General features: G+C 30.4%; 2 protein-coding genes across 3 annotated transcripts; both read right to left on the bottom strand.

The window, feature by feature from the left end:
• Positions 1-3,926: 3,926 nt before the first annotated feature.
• LOC124842473 (E3 ubiquitin-protein ligase RMA1H1-like) lies at positions 3,927-5,909 on the bottom strand. Of its 2 annotated transcripts, none has more exons than XM_047318964.2 (2): positions 5,769-5,909; positions 3,927-4,791 (listed from the first exon to the last, which is right to left on the bottom strand). In XM_047318964.2, the coding sequence occupies exon 2, from the start codon at positions 4,737-4,739 to the stop codon at positions 4,050-4,052; it is 690 nt and encodes a 229-aa protein (XP_047174920.1). In that variant the 5' UTR covers positions 4,740-4,791; positions 5,769-5,909; the 3' UTR covers positions 3,927-4,049. The 2 variants fall into 2 exon arrangements, with proteins under 2 accessions (XP_047174920.1, XP_087948208.1); XM_088092082.1 differs by lacking the exon at positions 5,769-5,909 and adding an exon at positions 5,244-5,739.
• Positions 5,910-16,524: 10,615 nt separating this feature from the next.
• On the bottom strand, positions 16,525-24,129 carry LOC124842480 (DNA-directed RNA polymerase II subunit RPB2). The gene is made up of 25 exons (XM_047318973.2): positions 23,721-24,129; positions 23,408-23,629; positions 23,007-23,297; positions 22,712-22,909; positions 22,217-22,281; positions 22,041-22,127; positions 21,841-21,961; positions 21,461-21,505; positions 21,244-21,381; positions 21,072-21,144; positions 20,784-20,860; positions 20,578-20,685; positions 20,381-20,497; positions 19,763-19,918; positions 19,577-19,681; positions 19,346-19,471; positions 19,184-19,261; positions 18,967-19,062; positions 18,769-18,884; positions 18,613-18,682; positions 18,456-18,509; positions 18,235-18,378; positions 17,767-18,066; positions 17,039-17,461; positions 16,525-16,921 (listed from the first exon to the last, which is right to left on the bottom strand). The coding sequence occupies exons 1-25, from the start codon at positions 23,973-23,975 to the stop codon at positions 16,802-16,804; spliced, it is 3,585 nt and encodes a 1,194-aa protein (XP_047174929.2). The 5' UTR covers positions 23,976-24,129; the 3' UTR covers positions 16,525-16,801.
• Positions 24,130-24,967: the final 838 nt, after the last annotated feature.

Below are 24,967 nucleotides of genomic sequence, written 5' to 3'. Positions count from 1 at the left end.
TTTTTTATGTTATTTAACATGTTTACATATGTAATTTTTATATAAATTTTTAATTCTAATTTGAATATGTATTGTTTTGTTATCTCTAATCATTTCATATAAGTTAATAACTGAGGTTAAGCACAATTTAAGGATATTTTTCTTTTTCAATCTTTCAGATTTTTCTATGGACAAAACTATAATGAAGTTTTAAGTTTCAAAAATGAACAATAATGGATTTTAATAACGTTATCTCAATAAATTTAAGGAATTGCCATTCATGGAAACAAAAACTAGGTTTCAAATATGAACCTTTATCTCTTTAATCCTCTATATACTTTCATTCTCTCTACATCTCGACTCAAAAACTTGTTCTACTACATTCAATACTTTTAGCTAAGGCTAAGGATAATTAACCTTATTTAATCCTCTCATACGTCTTTTAAAGAAAAAAATGGTGAAAAATATCTAAAATTAAAAATTAAAAAAAAATACCCCATATATAATTCCTAATAATATTTTTTAATATACTCATACTTAAAATAACACATATATAATTAAAATAAAAATATAAAAACATCTTTAAGTTTTCTTTCAAATCAAAGATCCATAAGATAAGTATGCAACATTAAAGACCTTTTATTTGTCCAATATTTTCAACTTGAGATCAATGGTAATTTAAATACACTTTATTCCTCACAAAAAGAAAGTTCATCCCCATTTCCATACCAAACTTAAATTTGTCTCATTTCTATTTTCACCAACACTTATGTTCGTATTTCACTATTTTTATATCAATTAATTATTTTTATAAAGTAATAAAAAGTTTATGACAAACAGTAAGAGTCGGAGAAGGGTAATCACTCATTCTTAAAAATCAGTATTCATAAGTGCAAAGAGTTGGAGGGAAAAAAAGAGAGCGGGGGAAGCTCTCCCCGTTCTCTTATAGTTGGATCCTCCAGAACCACAAGAATCTTTAATTAGAATGAAATTCAAACTCAGCACCTTTTGATATTTTGAGAAGAATTGTTCTTTGGAGAACATAATACAATAACATTATCAAATATTCAATATCAAGATGACACTTTGAAAGAAATTATAATTATATACATATCAAATTAAATTATCAAATAAAATTTCATGAAAATCAAAATATTTATTAAATTTACAATGTTAATGAAACAAAATTGATACAATTAAAAATGATTATAGAAAAATACAAAAAGAATATATGTAAATTCAAAAATATTTGAAATATTTTTTTACTTTTATTCTTTAAATTAAAAAATAGCTTTTTGATACACTAATAAAATTACAGTACATCAATTAAATGAAATCACACGACGACATGGATTAAATTAATAATAATTAAAATTTAAAATAAATTTTTCATTTTTTAAATTTAAATATATATTGGATAATAACAAACAAGATTCATTACAATAATGTCATTAAATTATTATATTACAATAAATAACTTTTTTTATACAATTTAAGGATATATCTACATTTGTGATAGTCAAATAAAAATATTAAAACAATATTTTATATAATAAAAATAAACAATAAAAAATATTAAAAATAATAAAATGTGGTCAAAATATCTTAATAATCTAAAAGAAGTTTTAGATATCAAACTAGTGAACTGTCAGAGATTTATAAAAATTATTTTAAGAAAAAAAATAATTTCTTTTTAAACAATAAATAAAGTAATAAACACAGAGTATAAATATTTAAATATGTATAACAAATATTTATTTTTATATATCATGTAAATATAACTACACAGATTATAATAATAAAAAAATCATTTTAACAGAACATATAAATAAAATATTATAAAAATTTTAAGTATTTATAAAAAATACTTAATAAATTAAATATTTTTATAATTTAAACATAAACGAGGACGAAAATTAGAGTAATAATAAGTATTAGGATCACTATAATAACGACAGGAGAAATATATACATTATCATTTTCATCTTCCTATTCAATTGAAAAAAAATTCCCTATATCTAAACAAAAACATATTCACCAAAACTAACTTTTTTATTATCATTCCTATTTGAAACGAGCAATACTGTAAATACAATTACTAACCTTAAAAATGTTATCTCCCTTACTAGTCACAACAATATAAAAATGTATATAATGAAAATAAGTTACACATTAGATTTTTTTATTCAAACGAAAGATATCATAGGATATTTTTTGTACATGGAAAGCAGCCGCCTGACAGCATTAAACTTTCTGTCCCTTAGTTTCTTGGTTTGAAATAAGTTTTTCTGTGTCTGAGGATAAGATTGACGGTACATATACTGTTCGCACCATCACTTCTCTCATCTGGATAAGGATTCCATTCCACTCTATCTAGCTATCAACGACATTTCACTTTCTAACACACTCCATCATTTTATGTTCCATTAAATACTATTTTTATTTCCTCTTCCATCATTTTTCATACCTAATCATCTCTTTCACATACTTATTTTTCATTATTCATTCCATTCCTCCAAAGAAAACAAAACATCCTAATTATTCATAATCCTCCTCGTTTGCTTCCACCCTTTTCAATGTCGCCTTTAAAATAGTTGGCAAGTATACGATGAAAGAGAAAGCCACTACGCTGCTCTTGAAAAAGACATTATTTTTTCATTTCAAATTCTCAAAATTTTCAACACAACACCACCACACCCTCTTTCAACACTTTTTATATATACAATTTTCTTCTTTTTAATATATTAGTTACTTTTCTTTCTTCGTTTTCTTATATTTCTTCTTGTAAAAATAACTTTACATGACTAGGTACAAACTATTGACTATTCTGCAAACCGACATTCGATTGTATTTGTCTCTAACATAACTTTTGGGTCCACATCACATGGGATTTCAGGTCATATTCTATTTCGAGTTTCTTCTTATCTTATCCATTTCCTTTTTCTTTTTCTATTTTTTAAGTGTTATGGGAAGAGTTCAATACAAATTCTATTTTGAGTTCTCTTGTCGTTAGGGAAAGTAACACGTCATGTTAATTTTCTCATATTTTAAATTTTATTTTCTTTATTTTTAATGAGTATTATAGTAACACGAATTCTCTAGACAAGAACAAAGAATTTCTTTCTTTCTCTTATTATTCGATGTACTTTTAAATAGGAATACGTGGTCTTATGTAAATTCATTGAATCATAGTTTGCCTTACATGTTATAGTTGGGCATACTAAGAAAAATTATTAGGTACTTAAAAACAACGAAGAAAAATGATGATAGAAAACGATAAAGGTTCTATTTGTTTTTCCAAATTAAAGTACTTCATTCAAATTAAAGATAAAGTAAAGTTTACATCAAAATAATAAAATAATAGGAAAATCTATGAATGTTAATGAAGGATTGAGAATACAAGAATGTTGATACGTATCAACAACTCCATAAAATACTAATACTATATCTAACTCCGTCAAACTAAGTCTCTTTTTTTTTCGTGTTTATCACTCTCAAACTACATTAGTCGGAACAGAAATTATTTTCTTTAAATAAACTTTCTCAATTTAGTAGTTAAATTGTTTACTTTTATCAACAAAGTTTATACCTGATATTCAATTGCAGGACATGACACGAAACAAATGTTATCATACAATTCTTGTGAAGAAAACAATGAGTATCTATGCTACCGAAGGACGTGAAAAAAACAGTGAATGCAATCGTGTGAGGATGAAATGGATGTATATTTGTTGTGAGGCTTACAAAGAACGAAGGAATAGTAAATCATTGTCCAAAACTTGCAGAAAATATGCAGAGAATTTGGTGTTACTTTCAGACAGAAAAAAAAAGGTAATTTCATTGTTCAATCTAGTGACGAAAGATCATATTAGTATTGCAAGATATTAGTATTGCAATATGTTTGAAAAAAATGATGGTATAACAGAGTTTAGGTGCAGAGTTTAGAGTAATATAAACTCTCAAACACTTTAGCCTGTGATAATTCACTCAATGAATCTAGCAAGTTTTTAAACTTGCATTTTGCGACGTATACAATAGATATATAGAGGGAAGATGATCCTGAAGTTCACTTAAAAGACAAGAAGACAGATAAGGAAGCAGCAAAAGAGAAAAATAGAGATTCTGTTCAAAGATTTGTGTGCCTGCATCTCTTGCCTTCTCAATCTAGTGGTAGAACTTCCCATGAACTGATAAGAATTGGGGTATGCATACAAATTTTCTGGGTTGCCAAACACTCTGGAATAAATCATCTCCCCAAACATTCCAGTCACAGGGTAGTGGTGCGATCCAAGACTGAGAGTTTGAGGAGTGGCGTCCTCTTCTTGGTAAGGACGAGAGCTGAAATAGTGACCTTGGTAAGGATTACGATATGGAAGACGCTGACCCCTTCGAGGTGGTGCTGCCACAAGAACTTGAGCACATGAAGCTGGTGGTCTTGGAGGTATCAAAACATCACAAGATGTTTTTCCTTCAGCTGTGGAATGGCCACGGCCATAGAGTGGAACCATTGTGCTATTGGATATAACAGCTTTGCAAACGGGGCACTGAGGGCGCTCAGCGGTTGTAAGAGAATCATGTTGGACGAGAAGCCACTTGTAGATGCACGGCCAACAGTAGAGGTGGCCACATAGGGTCACCACTGGATCATGTGCAAAGTCTAAGCAGATGTTACAGTCAAAACAACCATTAGAGTTTTCTGTCTCGGTCACAGTTTCTTCTATGGTTTTCAAATCCCCAGCAATGTATTGGTGAAGTGCCATGAAAGTTAAGGAACTTCTTCACACAAGCTTGGTCAGTAGTACTTCTTTAGCCCTGGAAACACCAAGAAAAAACAGCTTAATACAAAAGAACAAAAAACATCTAAAAAGTGGGGAATTAACTTGATAGATGAAGTCGGACATAATTGAAACTAAGAGTGGGATAGGAAAGTAAAACCAAGTTGATGTGCTGCAGCAAAGAAAATGTCAATAGAGTAAAAAAATGTAGTTGAAGGTGGCTATTAGTAACTAGGAAATCCACTCACTCAAGCAAGGACGGGCGATCGGATTAATTAAGTTAATAACTAAAACATAAAAATTCATAAGCAACAAATCAACCAACTCAAATGCATAATTCTGCAATCAGACAGATATAATACATTTTTTTTTACAAAAAAGTGTAAACAACTATGCCCAAAGCCCAAAGGTAAAAAATTATGCACATAGAGACATACAAGCTATGAGACAAAACCACAAAAAAAACCACAAAGATGCAAGAAAAATTACCCTTTCAGGAAATCAATCAAGGCAAGCAGATGCAGTGAAAAACCAAAGACTAAATTGCATATGAAACAGGAATCCTGGTTTCATCTTAACATCTACACTAGAAACAAGGATTCACTAAATATTCAGGCTAAGTGCGAGATGTCGGTAACCCAGAAACAGGAAGCCCCAACATGCGTTTCTGCATATTTACTTGCAGGGATGCTAGTAGTGACAAGAAAAAGGGCTTGAAGAGGGGAAAAAGGAAAAATTGGCACATCTTGTATAGCTGGAAAAATATTTCAGACATTTCATAAAGTAAAAAATCTCAACAATGATTGACTTAAAGATTAATGTTGAAAAGTCAGTAAAAGCACAAGATCTATCCAGTACAAGTTATATCAAAGGAGAGCATCCACAGAACCCCATTAATTCAAAAAGAAGAAATTGCAAAGCACAGACACAAGAAGTGAATGGTGATGGTAAAGAAAGACCATGTATTTTACAAACCCAAAGAGCAAAGAGGAAAAGAAGGAGGAGATTACATACCGAGATGTTCAAAGAAAGCAGCTTTGGCTCGGTGGGACGTTTCGATGAAGATGTAGACGGCAGATGAGTGTGTAAGCCAGTTTGGAAGAAGCACTATATGTATATGTTTTTCTTCGATCAAAAAGTCAAAAACTTGAGATATTTTTCTTAGAAAGCTGGTCAAGTGGGAAGCTTCTTTTATTATTATTATTACTTATAAAAACTTGCGTCTCTATAATTTTTAAAATAAAAAAAAGGATGATGAAATTTAAATAATAAATTATGAATTATCTGAATACAAATGAATAAAAAATTGTAAATAAAGAAAATTATTATCTGTTCTTCCATTATCCAATATTGTAAATATTTTATAAAAAGTTTGATTTTTTTCAACTTTGTCAATGAAGCTTCAAACTAATATGTTCATGTATCATTTTAATCTGAAAGTTGTGTACTTTTAAAAGATATTTCTAAGTTTAAATCAGGGGTATCCATCATAGATAATTAATTAGTTTGTAAACATATTTATATCAAATTTATGAACTTTTACTTGGACCTGGATCACGCAAAAGAAAATCACTTTAATTAATTTATTTAGGCCCTGTTCTTTTGAGTGGATTTGAGAGGATGGATTTGAGAGGATTTGAAGATAATTTTTTTTGTCGTTTATTTGAGTTAATTTGGATGTAAATGATAGTGAATTTGAAAATAAATTTTGTGAGAATTAGTATAGAATTGTATTGACATGACAAATTAAAAAAAATTATTTCCAAATTCACTCTCATTTACCTTCAAATTCACTCAAATAAACGATAAAAAAAATTATCTTCAAATCCTCTCAAATCCCCTCAAATTCATCCTCTCAAATCCACTCAAAAGAACAAGGCCTTAATGTTATGTTAATAAATCTTAACTATTAATCTTAATTGACTGTGACTTTAACATGAACTATGTTCTCTTGAGCAACATGATATGGTATTGACAGAAGAAATTTTACCAGTATAATACATAATAATACTAGGTAAATAATAATATGAAATGATATGAGTAATAAATGATCTCGGTTATGTGTAGCTTCCAGATTCAATATGATATATTTGATAGCCTTTAATATGCTATAAGGATACCACTGTGAATATGATATAATGCAAAAAGAAATTTATATTTTTTAACCACTTTATTTTATAAGTATAATATTGAGAGTGATAATTATAGAAATAAAATAGACTATAAATATATAAATATATATTTAAGATTATTATTACTAAATAATATATATATATATATATATATATTATTACATAATTAAAATAATATTTATAAATTATTTTAAAAAAATAATTATGATAAGGAAATACTATAAAAAATAAGTGTATACACCACATATTATATTATTCTTATTATATAATCATTATTTCAAGTGAAAATGCACTTATAATGGTCCTATATATATGCGTTAACATTTATATAAAGTAATTACTACAATTGCCATGAAATTCAATTTACCTGGTTTTGAATATTCAATAATTAACTTAATTAAAATGTATGGTAGCACTTTATCAAAATTTAAAGTTGCTTTATATTTTTGTGCAGACACTTTAGGCATTAGTATTAGCTAGCTAGTATTTTTATCCTATGCTTTATCTTATAACTTTTTTTTTATCTTATCACAGGAGATAATAGATAATAACTTATTACTTGTCCTTATACACTCTAATTGCATTATAATTAAATTCATGAAGAAATATTAATTTAAAGTTAACTATATGAACTTTTTTTTCACAATACACGACAATATAAATAAAAAGTTGGTCACGCAAATAAAGATATTAAAGTTACATGATTATGTCTTCAATTACATGCCACCCATCATTGTCCATTGACTCAATGAAACATCAAAACACGAAGGTTTAATTTTTCGGACTTTAGCAAGTATATTAATGTTAAAGTTCAAAATAGAAGCTTTGCTTTTAAGTATCGGATTTAAATAGTTTAGATTTATAAAATATTATAGTATGATAAAGTTTGAAATAAAGAAGAAAGTAGGAAAGAAATATCATAAAATTAACTATAGTATCATAATATTAATAACTTTAATATATTTATAATTTAATAATTATAACATTAAGAATATAAAGTAAATAAATCAATATTTAATTAAAATAATGTAATAACACAGTGTGTTACAAAATTGAATTCGGTCTTAAAACCACATTGAACTTCACATCGAAGTTTTCGATTCAAATTCAGTTTAATTTTAGAATGGAACTGAACATAACATTGATGGTTTCCATTTGAATAGCAAATTCCAAATTTAATAAACGTTTCAATTCACATTGTGATGTTTACTACTTGAAACTGGACAGAGAGTGACGTTTTAACAAACACATTGCATGAAATGTGGAGTTAAAGTAAACTAAATACAGTTAACTACACTCCCAAATTTTACGACCCAATTTAATTATGTAATATCTCATTTTAGTATAACAAAATTATCAAAATAAAATACTATATAAATAATAACTAACTAGAAACTATCGATTATTAAAATTTATCTATGTTGTTACTTCAATCTTAACCTCAAGTTGAAATGATTGAAAAAACGTCTTTTCTAAGCTCACACCATTTAAGGTGATCATTACAAAAAAAAAACACATAGATAAATAAAGACAAAAACAAAGGTAAACTAGATACAAACAATTATTGATAAACAATTTAAATATTATACACATATCACACCAACCAAACAAACACTTTATGCATACTTTAACTTGAATATATGGATTAGTATGAATATCGAGCTATGACAGTTTGTGTACATGTTGTGGTGAAACAACTTGCTCATCCCAAGCTACCACACAAGGTTAGTCTGTTATCACTCGCCTTAGGCTAAGGTAAAACCTTTAGACTAAGGTAAAACCTTTAGACTAAGGTAAAACTTTTGGACTAAGACCTCTTGTTATTCTCATGACATGCCTCACCCCTTTCTACTTGAGAATGAGTGACCATTAAAATGTCAAGATGAACTCCAAGACTGAGTTTCCCATATTCATACTCACAATACTTAAAACTACCATTGAGAAGTTCTTCCTTAGAACTCTCTTCCACACCTTTCAAACCATATACATATCCATTTGCTTTTGCATTGCATACCAACATATAAAAATTAATAATAACATTGTTTAGGATCATAAAAGAACAATGAAAAAAATAGATCACATGAGTACTAGTGAATTTGGTTTAGATTATTCAAATTTTCACTAAACTGGTAGAAATAATTGATTAGATTGGTAATCTAATATGTTAGGACAAACCAAAATTCACATAAAGCAAAAAAAGTAAAAATTGCCCATTTTAATTTATTACGTTGTTAACATAATCTATTAGACTATAGTTTCTGTTTTATTCTATTATGTTATTAACATAATCTATTAGACTGTAGTTTATGTTTCAATCTATTATGTTATTAGCATAATCTATTAGACCATACTTTTTGTTTTAATCTATTATGTGATTGTCATAATTGATTAAAACCAGAAACTATGACCAAATAAATTTTTATGACTATGAACACTTTCCCCACAACTTTAATTAATCCCTAGGATGTTATAGACATTGAGAATACCTGAAACACCACTATAACCCTAAATTGCAACTCCAAACCCAAAATCCCCTTCTAAGCTGCCTCCAAAACCAAATTCTACACTTTCCACACCCATATCAGTCCATCAACTGTATAACCAAGTTTAAATTCACTTTCTAGCACACCTTAACACCTTAGATTACTCTCAGCCCTTCTGCTTCAAGTTCTCATTATGTAAAATCTCAAAATTTGACTAAAAACACTTAAGAACTCACCTTCAGATGACCCTAAGTTTTACACCATATTTTTCTCCTTTGAAAGCCTAAACAAGTCATAATAGATCTAATAGTATACATCTAACTTCCCAAAATAGTTTATACTCATTGATTCAAAATCTCATTACTCAAAACCTCTCTTTTACACTAAAAACACTCCAAAACTACCCTAATGAACTACCTCTATGTTCCATATCATATTTCACTCAAAGGACACTTCTAACAAGTCTCATATGATCATATAACAGTACTAAATCAGTTACTTCCTTACTCCAACACCTATCTCTCAAACTCACCAATTAAAACCTCTATTTTTGATCTTAAAATCCAAGTAATCGACTCTTCTATACTCCAAACAATTTAAATTTAGTTTCAAACCAAAATACAACTTCACCACACAATAATTATAGCAAAAGCATTACAACCACACTATACCAAACATTCAAACATCACACAATCATTGTTCATCATCTATACACCAAGTTTATTGGTACAAACATAACAATTTCAATCAAATCACATTATCATCCATAGGGATACTAAATTTAAACCACAAACATAAATCTAATACAAAGTCTAGCTTCCCTTACCTCACAAATTAAGCTCTAAAACCGCACCTTGTTGCTTCCGACTCAAGAAACTATAAATACACCTATGAAACACCAAAAAGATATCAAGGAGAGTCCTTAGGACCTCTAATCAACAAGGAACTCAAAGGAATATCAAAGTACACATGCGGTGGAAATCTCCATGCATGGTCTCAAATAAAGAACGAAGAGCAAAAATGAGCTGAAACTTACTTACTCTATTGCAGAAACTGATCGAATAAGAACGTAGACCTCGTTGTCGTGGTCGTTTAGGTACCTCCTGATAGTCAAAAAGAACTCTAGAAAATTATTTTTTAGATAGATGATACATTTTAAAATAATGAAACTCGTTTATAACAAAACTATTTATAAATAAACCATTTAATATTAAAATAATCGAATCTCACTATTTTTAAACTACCACCACTTCTAGAATACCATTTTATGAGGTTTTACAAATTCATTACATGTAGATAAATTAATAAAATTGATTCATTTAAAAACATTTTATTTTTTTATTTTATTATATATTCATTATAGTATAATTAAGATGAACTAACTCGATTTATTGATTTATATAAATATAATTAAAGTGTTTAATCACTTCTTATTCAACATGCTCAAAGAGTTTTCCTTCAATCTGAAAATGGAAGTCACTCTTCAATGTATGTTTCACAGTTTCGATTATAGCATCGAAAACTTGTGTTTAAAAACTTTAGTGCATGCCTCAATCATTGAAGTCACTTGTAATCAAATTCTGTCATTCTCATATGTTTTTTATTTACTAATATTCTTAACTCTCACTGGATTTAGTTTAAATATCATGTTTATGTATTGTTTTAGAATTATTTTATATTTATTATTTAATATATTTCGTATTTAAATTTAAAATATTATTCTGATTTAGTTTAATTTAAAAAATATGTAAAGTGTGTTTAAATATAATAAATTTATTTTTAACTGTATTTTTGTGGGTAGAAATATAACAATATAATTTAGAAATATTTACAGATAGAAAAGATGGATTAAAATTAAAGTTTATTTAAAGTAGAAGCTATATAGATGTGTTTTTAGTAAACTTGGTTAAAGAAAAATATAATCAATCAATTAAAACATACTTTATAAAGATTTTTTTTACCAGGGATAAATTTAGGAAATTCATTACTAAAAAGATAAAAGTTGTTTATATAATAAATTATGTGATTTACAAAATTTTAGTATTAAATCTTAATATTTTTTGTAGAAAATTTTTATGTTATTTAACATTTTTACATGTAATTTTTACTTAAACTTTTTATTCTAATTTGAATATGTATTGTTTTGAAATCTCTAATAATTTCATATAATTTAAGAGTTGAGGTTAAATGCAATTTAAAAATATTTTTCTTCTTTAACCTTTCAGGCTTTTCTATGCTTTTCTATGGATAAGACTATATTGAAGTTTGAAGTTCTAAAATAGAAAATAATTGACCTTAATAATGTTGTATCAATAAATCTGGGGTTAGAATATTGACGTTGTCCATTCTAAATATTAAATTTTGTCTCCTTAATCTTCTATATACCTTCATTCTTTCTACACCTTAACTCAAATATTTGTTCTACTAAATTCAATGCTCTCAAATCAAAGCTAAGGATTCTAATAACCTAGAAAATAAAGTATTAAAGTTGATAGGTGTTTTAAAATAATGAGAATCGAATAATGTAAATAGAATTTTTTAAACTCGTCTCATTACCTTAAACACTCATCTTCTCTCTGAACTTTGTTCTCTTAAACTCTCTACCTTATCTCTAAGAGTTCTAAATCCTGATTCATCTCTTTGACGATCAGAAGGTGCCTAATCGACCACGGCAACAAGGTCTACATTCATATCCGATCATATCATGCTATAAAGCAAGTAAATTTTTACTCTTTTTTCTCTGTTAGTTTCAGTCCATGATCATGCATGGAAACTATCTTGCATGCATCCACTAGTCTTCCTTCCTTATTCTTGGTTAATCTAAGGTTTTAAAGACTCTGTTCGTTATCAATTTGGTGTTTCGTAGGTTCCTCCAGAAATTCCTTACAGTAGAAGCAATCAGTGAGGTGTCCTTAGAGTCGGGAAGTTTATTATGTGGTAAGGAAAGCTAGTAATATTTTTTTAAAATTCAATATTTGAGTATGAAAGGATGTTTAATTGTTTATGAAATAAGTGCATGTGGTTGAATTGTTTTGTGAGTATTTATGAAATTGAAGTGCTTTGGAATGTTCATTCTTAATTTGATGATGTTTATATTATATGCTAATTTAGTTGGGAATTGAATTTGGTTTGAAATGTTGTTGTGAGATGTTGTATTGAGGAAGCATCTTTTACTTGAGTTTTGAGTTAAAAATGGGGTTTTGAGTAGTGAGACTTGAAGGTAAGAGGTGAAGAATTTTTTGGACAGTTGAGAATTGTATAGGAGACCTATTATGACTTGTCTAGGCTACCAAAAGAAGAAAATATGGTGTAGAAGTGTTTATGGGCATGTTGGAGAGAGTGATTAGGTGTTTTTTGGTAAAAAAATGAGGTTTTGTATGGTAAGATTTTGAAACAGCAAGTTTGGGAGTAAACTAGGATGTTGGAGTGAGTTATTTAGTGTATTATGACTTGTACATGATGTTGGTTTGCTGATATGGAAGTTAGAAAATGTGGAATTGAGTTTGGGTAGTTTAGGTAAGTGATATTGGTTTTGAATGGTTATTTTAAGTTAGAGATATGTTTTCTAAGGTTTCTAAATGTTAGGAGATCTTAGAGGTATTTAGAAGTTGGGGTAAAGTGGCAAAGTGAGAAAAATAAGAGTTGATTTCTGCTGATAGCACCTGAGCGCCCAAACAGGGCGCTGAGCGCCAAAAAATAGATGATAGGGCGTTGAGTGCCATCCTGGGTTTTGTTTTAAGTGCTTCGTGATGACTTCTTTGGTGGTTTATGGTACTTTGATGCATGATTAGTGATTATGTATGCTCGTATTCCAATGTGAAAGTGTATGACACATGGTTATGGTTTCAACGTTTGAAAAGTTGGTTCCAAGGGAGAACTTCTTGGTGTGGTTCAAGTGTTAATATTAGACTTGTGATGACTTTATTATATAGTTTACTACTATATTCTTGGGATGTTACAAGAGTAATTCACCTTATTTAATTCTCTGAGAAAATGGTGGCGAATATCTAAAATTAAAAAAAAAAACAATACCACGTATATAATTATTAACTAGAGCTGTCAAATTGTGTCATAACCTGTAGACCAACCCGACCCACCACAGGTTTGAGCCGGGTTGGATTTGAAAAATGTCAGATTTCAACCTGGCTCATTTAAACCCAGCTCATGCGGGTTGAACCCGTGGGGGACCGGGTTGGCCCACCAACCCACCTACCTAATTTTATTTTATTAAAATTTAATTTTAATTTTATAAAAAAAGATTTATTATTTTGTTTTTGCTTGAAAAAATTATTTAAGTTCCTTAGTTTCAAAATTAATTAAAGGGAGTAAAATTTGTTTAGATTTGAATTATAGAAAGTTTGTAATTTTTTTATTTAAAAAAAAATTGTAATTAAGTGAACCAGTGAACCAACTCGTTTACCCACCAACCCATGGTGGGTCGGGTCATGTTTAAATTTTTCTGGCTCATTAATAAATGGGCTGGGTTGGGTTGGCTCACTAACTGACCAACCCATGGTAGGTCAGGCCATGTCAGACCGAGTGACTCGTTTTGACAGTTCTATTATTAACCCTAATACTATTATTTGAATATACTCAGTTAAAATAACACATATAATTAGAATAAATTACAAATAAAAATATAATTAAACATCATTAAGTTTTTTTTTTCTTTTAAACCAAACATACCATAAGATATTTTGTAGAGGAGACAGGACAATGTGAGTATGCAACATTAAAGATATCTCATTTGTTCAATATTTGAGATCAATAGTAATTTAAATATATTTTATTTCTCCCAAAAAGAAAGTTCATCCCATCTCCGTACCAAACTTAAATTTTTGTCTCATTATATACTTGTAGGTATATATTTGTATTGATATCATTTACATCAATTAATTATTTTATAGAGTAATAAAAAAATTATTATAAATAAAACATAACATTATCAAATATTTAATATCAAAATGACTTTCTTTAATTAAATATTTAGAAAAAAATTATAATTATATATATTTTAAATTAAAGTATCAAATAAAATTTTATAAAAACTAAAATATTTATTAAATTTATAATGTTAATCAAACAAAATATTTATTAAATTTCGTGAACATTTCTACATGGAGAGGTGTAGTAGTAGGACTTACCCTATTAGAAAGATTTTAGTAGAGAATCATTCTTAAATCCTTTAAGAAATTTTTAGCAATTGGTGTAGGACTTAGATACCTATTGAACCCACTATTCCCTTCTTCTTGTAACTGACTGATAATTATTTCTTTTTGTTGTGACCAATAACAATTATAAACTTATGACTGATGACAAGATTCACACATTTACCGTATTTTTTAGTTTGTTCTCCATTATTTCTATTTCTATTTTGAATATATTGTGTGATTGATAACAATCATCATACAAAAAATTATATTTGAACTTTTAATAAAAAAATATCGGATTTATATAGTTTAGGTTTATAAAATATTAGTATAATAAAGTTTGAAATAAGGAAGAAAGTAGAAAAAATAAATAAAAGTTCTTAAAACTAACTTAAAAAATTTTAAACTTTTCTATTTTCATTTTGTAAAATTTATTTTTAATGTTCCCTTTTATTATTTTTTTCATTTAAAAAGAGAAATTTTAAATAATTTAGATGAAATAATTATGTTATCCGTTAACTTATAATGATTTTTTGAGGAATGAATTCATATTGTGTGACAAATCATACAACAAAAATACATGCAATACAAAATTAGTTGATTTACTTAAAAATATGAAATATTATAATTTTAATAGGAATAGAGATATGTGATGGTATACAGACTACCGATTAAAATTTTTCCAACAATAAAATAATTTCCAAAGAATATAAGTGATTTAAAAAAAATAAGTGTAAAAGAGAGAATTTAAGTATCTAATTCAACATAAAATTAAATTACATTAATACAATCTTGTTTCATATATTAGTTTTATAAAATTGATTTAAATTTAAATATTATTTTCTTAAAATAATATTGGAATATATATAAAATTTGATAATTTTATTAAAAATTTAAGTATTAAATTGTTCATATGAAAAAAAAATAATGTGAAAGAAAAAGTAAGACCCATATATTTTATGTAAAAAGGTCTCAGTTTTTATATATATATATATATATATATATATATATATATATATATATATATATATATAACTCATACTTTAAATATGTTAATCTTGATATGTATAAAACTCATACCTTAAATATGTTCATCTTTGTATATATAAAACTCATACCTTTAAAATATATATATATATATATATATATATATATATATATATATATATATATATATATATATATATATATATATATATATATATATATATAACTCATATTTTAAATATGTTCATCTTCATATGACAATGTCTCTTGGTGAGATTTGGACTTTTTAGTAGAGAACATTAGAAATTTAAACAATATTTTTTATACCTTCGTCATTCTAGTAGAGACTTATCCTCTTTCTGGATGGTATATGATATATTATTTTTTCATTTTGTATCTCATTAGGTTATAGATTGTCAAAGTTATATATAATATATTGTGCAATTTTGTTCTGACTTATTTGAGTTTTTATTTGATATATTTTTAATTGAGTTTTAATATATAGGTATAAATAATAAAAAAACAAAAAGATATAAATTGGAAGCTAATTATATTAAACTCAATGAACTTCCTATCATCAAAATTTATTCATTAAGGATCTATTTTATTTTTAATTGAAACAATATTTTCTCAGATAAAGAATTATATATTAAGATAGGGGAATGCACTATCTTAATTATTACTAATACTAAAAACTTTTGATATGAATTTCAACCGATTTAATAATCGTGCTATTTTGTAGAAACCATGCTATCTCTTTGTTTAAATTTCTTCAAAGAAAAAAAAATATAAATTTGTTTATATACAGCAGGCAACGGCTAGATGGAGAATGTATTTCTTTAGTTCAGGTAATACTTGACTTCAACAGAGAAAACCGAAACTTGGCTTCAACAGAAAAAAATAACGACTTTGACTTCAACAGTAAAAAAAATAACGAATAATTAGGTATCTCATCGATGTAGTAAAAATAGAACCAGAATTGAACTTATATAAAGTAAAAGTGGTAAATAAAAAATACTTAAATCAATAAATTGTCTCTGTTTCATTAAATTGTATAAGAATTGAACTTAAAATATTGCTGCTGTAGGACGTGTTGTTACAAATACAATACAACAGAGCTCTCAAGGATTGCAACGAAATTTAAAGAATTCAACAACGTCTCTAATTTCAGATTTGGAAAATGGAATAAAATAAAATTGGTATATTCAGAAATTATAAGCGTTCCGTTCCGTTCCATATTCTCGAGATGTTCAAAGTCAGGATATAATAGTAGTGATTCATGTCAAACATGTTAATCATGCTCCTTTCTTCTTTTGGTCTTTTGTAGATTTGATCTCCTTCGTAAGCATTCTTGGCGCTATGGCCATAGCCATTAACTCTTGGAACAGCAACTTACACGCGTAAGGAATGTAAACCTGTATGGACAATAGAAAGCCAAAGATTTCAGCACAAGGAAAACCTTGGACTTTGACTATACAAGGAAAACCTTGGACTTTGACTATACAAGCAGATAAGATAATGATCATATTCACCTGAACAATGTCCGTTTTGTTCTTGCACCCCCTGCACTCGAAAGAATTCTTCTTGAGATTTGCAATGGCTATCAACCCACAGCGCTCACACACATGGACCCTGTATGCATCACTTTGATCAAACAATCTCTCCTTTAGGAAGTGAGCAGCTCCATGAGCAATCATGCAGTCTCGTTCCATCTCTCCAAATCGGAGACCTCCATCGCGTGAGCGTCCCTCAGCAGGTTGCCTTGTGAGGATCTGCACAGGACCACGTCCACGAGAATGGATCTTGTCATCAACCATATGCTTCAGTCTTTGGTAATATGTAGGACCAAGGAAAATCATTGCACTCAGACGTCTCCCTGTATGACCATTGTACATAGTCTCAAAACCACGCATTTGGTAACCACATTTGTGCAGAGCTTTGCTGATATTATCCACCTGATTTACGGTAGAAAAAATCAAATTTAAACATAGACAATACATATCAATCACATTTGGTTCGTAGTGAAATAGTGAACGGCAAAGTGCTTGATTCTGAGCAGAATGCTCTTCATGTATAACAGCTTACTCACAATACATACCACAAATACAAAACACAGTCAAATAGTTATTATAATGTAAATGCATCAGTTACAAGATCAGATAGGAGCCACTGGAAGGAGCTTACTTATGAGAGCACTTCCAATTTCTAGCAAGTATTTACTGTTACACGAGAGAAATTTGGATGGAAGAATGCTACTTACAGTAACATCTGTGAAAGGAGTTGCATCTCCTTCCTTTCCCATGTGAGCAGCCACCTTACCCATGATACACTCAATAAGCTGACCAATTGTCATTCGGGATGGAATAGCATGTGGATTGACAATAATATCAGGGGTGATGCCTTCCACAGTCCAGGGCATGTCCTCTTGTGTATAAGTCATACCAACTGTCCCCTTCTGACCATGTCTACTACTGAATTTGTCACCAATCTGTGGTATGCGAACAGATCTCACTCTTACTTTCACAAATCTCAATCCATCAGCATTTGTAGTCAGCAGAACCTACAAAATAGACGAAATATTATCATCCACCAATGAAAGAAAAAATGCTCATAACTACAGATTTTGGAAGAACAACTCCTTATTTTTCAGAAATTAAAATTTAACACTTCCAATCATTAAGCATTCACACAACTCAATATGTAACACTAAATTATATGATAAACATACTTGATCAACCATTCCAGTTTCACTGTGACGTAAGCTTATGCTGTGATCACGCCTCGTGTAACGTAAAGCTTGTCCCTGTGCCTCTTCCTGAGATATTGGGGTGGTCTTTCCAATAATAACATCCTCACCAGATACTCTTGTTCCCTGTTTCGTAACGATAAATTGGTTCTTGTTCAATTTCTAGGGGACAGGCAACAAAGCATAAACTTAGATATGCTTACCGGTGGTGCAAGACCATCATCATCCAGCTTATCATAAGAACCATGTCTCATGCCCTGCGACATGAAACTTGGTAAGAAACCACAAAAACGAACCAATATTTTTTCAAATAAAACCTGCAAAACAAGAATCATTCTCCACCAAGGCAAAATTTCTAACCATGGTGTTAGTTCTGTCTGGTCGGCCAAAATCTTCTTTGACTAGGGTTCCCATCTTCTTCTCTTCATCTCTATAAAAGTGAGGAATGCAGCATATCATAAAAATCAGAAACACATACCAATAGAAAAAATGTCTAATTATGGGCAGCAAACATACCTATATGATCGGAAAAAAAGAGATCGAAAGAATCCTCGGTCTATTGATGATTGGTTCATGATGACAGAATCTTCTTGATTATAACCAGAATAACAGGATATGGCCACAATGGCATTCTAATACACAAGGGATAAAGATGTTATAATCTTTTAATTATCCACATAATGATAATATATAAGTAAAGAAGCAAGAATTTACAATTCCAGCAGGGAGTTGGCGGAAATGAAGATGTTCCATGGCTCTTGTAGTAACCAGTGGCTTTTGTGGATAATATAAAACATAGGCCAAGGTATCCTACATAATGGAGCAAAAACCATAAAGTAAAATCCAGTGTCAAGTCAAATACACAAACAGAAAAGCAGGCACACATTAATAACAAACAAGCAAACATCAATGACAGACAAGCAAACAGTACCATTCGAAACTGGTAGTTGGTAACATATATTCCCATTGCTTGTTTTCCCATTGCAGACTGATAAGTATTACGCGGGGACTGATTACACCAACCAAAGGTAAGTGAGATGTATAGTGTGTATTAATCAGAATGAGTACAAAAAAGCAAGACCTCCATATTTACCTGATTGTGATCAGGAAATGGTATGATAGAAGCACACACACCCAAAATCAGAGATGGGTGGATTTCACAATGAGTGTATGTATCAGAATAAGCCTCTTCTGGGTTGAGCCTAGCTTGAATAAGATCCTGTAACATTTATTCAATAATCACTTTTTGTTGCTTTATAACCTCTTAATTTGCATTAAGGTATACAAAGGGTACACTTTTCAAAACAAGGATTATGGTACTAACATTAATTGTCATGGAAATCATTGTAGTCTCTTCTTCTTCCGTGTCAATATATTCTATAAAGCCCTTGGACACTAGATCATGCCATCCACCCTCTTCAGGGGATTCCTGAACCAATTGAATAGCAAGTTAAGCAATTTACTTAAACAATATCAGCTCCTAAGAGAACTATAGTTACTACTGGCTCACCCTCTGTTGTAAAGCATGAATATCCCTCTTCTTTATGAGAAGCCTTTGCTTATCCACAATGAATAAAGGACGACTGCAGCGACCATAATCGGTATATATTCGCAGTTCTTTAAGACGGATATCTCTGACAACCCCAACTTCAGTATTAACATCAACCTGCACCACATGAAGAGCCCATCAGGCATTGAAACTGCACCATAATTAAAATAACATTACAACATCTAACCAACTTGAACCAATCAAATCCCAAAAAACAATAAACAATGACTATTCAGATGGGTCTATAATAAGGTTATCAAGAAAGCAACTATTTGAAAATTGACCCATCCTATGACCTGCAAAAACATATAATATGAATACCCTTAAACATGTGTGGGATTTCATAATAAGCAGCCAGATCTGGTGGTGTTAGTAATAAATTGCAGTGCTACAATTATAGTAAAATGGAAAATAATGCTTCTTGATTTTCAGATCAAGCACCATCATCATGTATCTCATCTGTCAAGTGATTCATCTCTACATGAGAATTGTCTACTATTTTCCATTTACTGACAGATTCATTCAAACAATAAAAGAAATCGGTTCTCAAACAAAATCAAAAAGCAAAATGATAATTACCCGACGTCTCAACTTCCTCAAAGTTCTCACCAACATATCAGGGTCACGATGGATACCCATCCAGCAACCATTAACAAAAATCTTAGTAGCTTGGGGAATCACCGCAGGAGAAATTTCCTATGTGGAAGGAAGATAAACAAACTTAAAGATGGATATCATATAGGTAAACAAGATAACTTTGCAGGAAAGCCATTAACCTCGAAATTCTCAGTGCCCCATTCTTCCAAAAACTCCAGAATAGGATATGCTGCTGAACCAACGGTTATGTAGACCATCAATGCCAGATTCTTCACAAGTCCACAGGCCTATATAGCCCAATCACACTCATAAGTACCATAGAGAAAGACGAGTTCCTAACAACAAGTATTAATATAGCAGTACGCTTGGAAAACAAAATACACACTTGTCCTTCAGGTGTTTCTGCTGGACACATCATTCCCCATTGAGAATTATGCAGCTGTCTTGGTTTAGCCAACTTCCCTGGGATAAAATGAGGAAGGAAGAAAACGTTAAAAATGACTGACTTAGACAAATAAACAATATTGCAACAGTGCAAAACCTGAGTGAATATAAATAAATAACTGAGTACATCACCATATTGCCTTAAACATATTAACTTATGCAAGCAATGCACAAGTGGGGAGGGTAAGATTGAAGAATGGATAATGCTTGAATAGCCATGGAATTTTACCTTCACGTCCTATTGGGGAATTTAGTCTTCGCAAGTGAGATAAAGTTGATGCAAAAGTTAAACGATTCAGCACCTGAAGCACAATATCAAAATGCTCTGCCTCATTTCTTCTATGGAAGATATAGCAAAACAGTTTTTACTTGAATCATAATGCAATAATTTATATTCATACCTGTGAAACTCCAGCTCTAGTCCCTGCAGCATTTGCTTGTCCCCAATTACCGGTAGCTAGTGAATATTTAAGTCCACTTGTAATGGTTTTTGCTTTGATAGCAAATTGTAGATTAACATCTTTCCCATTATCAACACACTACACATTCACAGGGTACAAGGATTTAGGCAACGTAAAATGAATGCGGCAATAGATGTAACTTGGAGTCGGCACAAACCTTCTGTACATATCCTCTGACATCTCTCGTTAGCTTTCTGAATAGCTGCATCACAAGTTACAGTAGCCTGTAATTGACTAATTAGAAAGTTACTAACTACGTAAAAAGACATACAAAATTAGGTAATCTAAACTAATAATAAAGGGGATATGTATCCATGTACACATCTTTTGGACAAGTTCATCCAACAATTATTTCTAAAACCTAACCTTCAACTACACCAATTATTATAAAATATTCCTATTAATCATGGTAGTTATTTACATCTCTTCACCAATTTTCACTTTTAATTAGAGAAAAAAAACACAACTACAAAGCCAAGGCACCAAGAGCCTCTTTTACAATTAGCATCAATTATATAAATGTTTATACATACAAACCATTCGAAAAAGGCCCCCAAGTAGAGGGCCAGCCAGATCCAGCCTTTTGTTGCCGTAATGATCCCTATCATCCTCAGCCCTCCGCCCAAGTGCACACAGAAGTAGCCGGTGAATGATATATCTGTGGGACAATGGTATTGTAATAAGTACTTACTAAGTCATCAACATGAAAACATAGGATCTAAGAAAAGTAAACTAACCCAAAATAGTATGCTTTCTTGGTCTCACAATATTCTCCAACACCCACATGAGGGAGCATCTCCTTTTGGAGGATCTCCTTAGCATACCTGCAGATTATGATACAAGTGTTACCCTAACTATATAAAGGTTGAACACAGATCATCCTCATGTTATATAGAAATCTAATTCAACTCACTTGATTCTCTTTTCCTTAGTTACACCAACAGTTGCACCTCTTTTCCCAATGTAGTCAAGTGCAACCTGCAGTTCAGATTGAGTTAAATCTACAAGTATGGAGGAGTATAATTGAAAAACTTATCGATTGACACAATATTTCACTAATAATAAAAGTTTGAAATATCTGAATTTAAAAAAAAATAAACATTCCACTGCAAAATCAGATGACAGAATATGAAATTAAGTACAGTAAGAAAAAAATAAATGTAATATATTTAAAAGGAAGGTATTTAAGGTAGAATATGGAAACAGAAGGCTCCACCAAGTTGGATGACAAAAATTGGAAAAAGAAGAAAAGCGTATAGTTTGAGCCCGAGCAAGTAAACAAGTCAGAGACTGAAATGGGCTGGGAGATAGTAAAGTGTTCTCTTTAAAAAATATTATAAATTCTAAACTTAACAAGCAGGATCACAGTGGCTGCAAGCATGTAATATTCAAAATTAGCATAACCCACTTGTTGATTTTGAATAACAAACGCTTCTTCTAGGGAAGGACGAAGCAATTCCATCATTTGAGTATCTGAGAAATCGTAGCATATATGTTCGAGTATATCTTTGTCAGCAACAAACCCCAACGCTCGAAACACAATAATGATGGGAATTTCAGTTCGAATATAAGGAAGTGTGGCACGTATATATTGTCCTGAAGAACCCTGAAGGAGGAAATCATAAACTCAGACATTGCATACAACACATAACCATGAAAAACAACTTGCCCCAAGGAAAGTCACATTGCAGAATTATCATTACCCCTTTGGAACTAGTCCGAGAGAGCATGCGCACAAACATAGTACTAGGCGGTCTGTTCTGAGACTCAGCCATTGAACGAACTTCAGCCACAAAGGCATACTTGTTCGGCTGCCTCTTCTTGAACACATAGACATGGTTGGTGCTCATCTTCTCCTGAGCAATCAGAACCTTCTCACTCCCATTAATAATGAAATACCCGCCTTGATCATATGGACACTCTCCAAGTTCAGTCAAATCCTTCTCCGAATTTTGGTACAACGTGCAATAACTAGACCGAAGCATTATAGGAACCTACAAATAACAACAATAAAAAAACATGAGTTATCACTAATTAGTCATTGGGTTTAAGAATTGATAACAAAACTAAACTTAGCCTTATCCAGAAGAATCAAGAGATACACCTTGCCAATGAAAACTTTAGTGAAATCTTGAGTCTCGGTGACTTCTTCACCATCGTGCCCCTTCTTGATGACCCTCTTGGAGACATCAACATACAAAGGAGCTGAATAGGTGAGGTTCCTTAACCTAGCAGCCTTGGGAAACAACGTGGCGGTTTCTCCATCAGACTCCGTCATCATGGGCTTACTCAAGTAAATCTGGCCAAAGCTGATTCTGTAAATAGTCTGCGAAAAACGCAGCCAACTCGTTAAGTTAAAAACAGTGCAGAGTAGAAGAGAGAACAGCAGTAGGAAGGTAAAACAGAACTAAAGGCACCTCGGCGAAATCAGATTGGTGACCGGGATTATGCTGCGACTCGGGTCGAATTTCTATGTCGGCGGATTCGTCGACGATTTCCTGCATAGTGTTTTGGATGAACTCGTCGAAAGAATCGAGTTGCTGACGAACGAGGCCTTTCTCTTCGAAGTAGGCGGAGATAACAGCCCACGCATCCTCTTGCGTGATATCGTCTTCGTCGTCGTCTTCCTCCATCATTTGCTGATCGTACTCTTGTTCCTCTTCCAAATCCATGTTTCTTCTCTGTCACTCACTCTCCAAAGATTAACGTTTAATTAAGCTTTTGAAGTTTCGTTGTTTTCGTTGGAATCAAAGAGAATGAAAGAAGACACGGTCAGTGAAAGCCCTAGCAAAGGGGATTTGGGTTGGGGTTCAGCAAATGAGAAATGTGGTAGGGTGTGCTCTTATATAGGGAAGAGGAGCGGCTAATGGTGCACTTCCACTAAACAAAAGTTAAATAAGTGAAAGATTTTTTTTTTAAATAAAATTACTTAAAAATAACTTTTAAAATATACTAAAAAATTAATTTTAAAATGTAATTCAAATAAATCATAACAAAATTATCTAAATAAATTCAGTTTTCCTCAAAAAATAAATTCAAATGTTTTATATTAAAGCAAAAGTCTAGATACCATGTCTAACACCGCTTCAACCCATGACACTGGTTGCACATGTAGCATATTATTAGTTTATTGTAGACCTATTCTTTTTAAATAAAATTTAATTCAGAACAAAAATAAAAAATTTAACATATTTAAAAGATATGTCTCTAAAAGGATGGTGCATATGGGCGGTAAATTCATGGGCTTTCCAAAAGACATTGTATTTAGGCCGAATCTTAGATTTTACTTCCTTCACTCCTACAATTTCTTCGTATACCCCTTAATTTTCAAATTGGTTGGCTGACTTCAATTCTATATTTAAAAAGTTTTCTGAAATAAGTTTTTCGAAATTTTTAGAACAAGATTTCCGAAATGAATAAAATACGTTACAATCTTTCTAGAATAATATTTTCAGAAGAAAACTTTTGGAAAGTATACTATGTCATTTGAAATGAGTTTTCCAAAATATTTTCACGATTTTTTTTAGAAAGTTTTCCAAAACTTTCTTGAATAACCTGTCATTTTTTTCTCCTTTCTTTTTCTTTATAGTATTTTTTTCTCTCTTCTTCTTTTTCCGAGGTAATGGTAACATCCTGAAAGATATCTTAATATTTTTCTTAGTAG

Source organism: Vigna umbellata, chromosome 5 (assembly GCF_029865625.1).
Source record: "Vigna umbellata cultivar VRB3 chromosome 5, Vumbellata_1.0, whole genome shotgun sequence".
Lineage (NCBI taxonomy): Eukaryota > Viridiplantae > Streptophyta > Magnoliopsida > Fabales > Fabaceae > Vigna > Vigna umbellata.
This window is presented reverse-complemented; position numbering and strand designations above follow the sequence as displayed.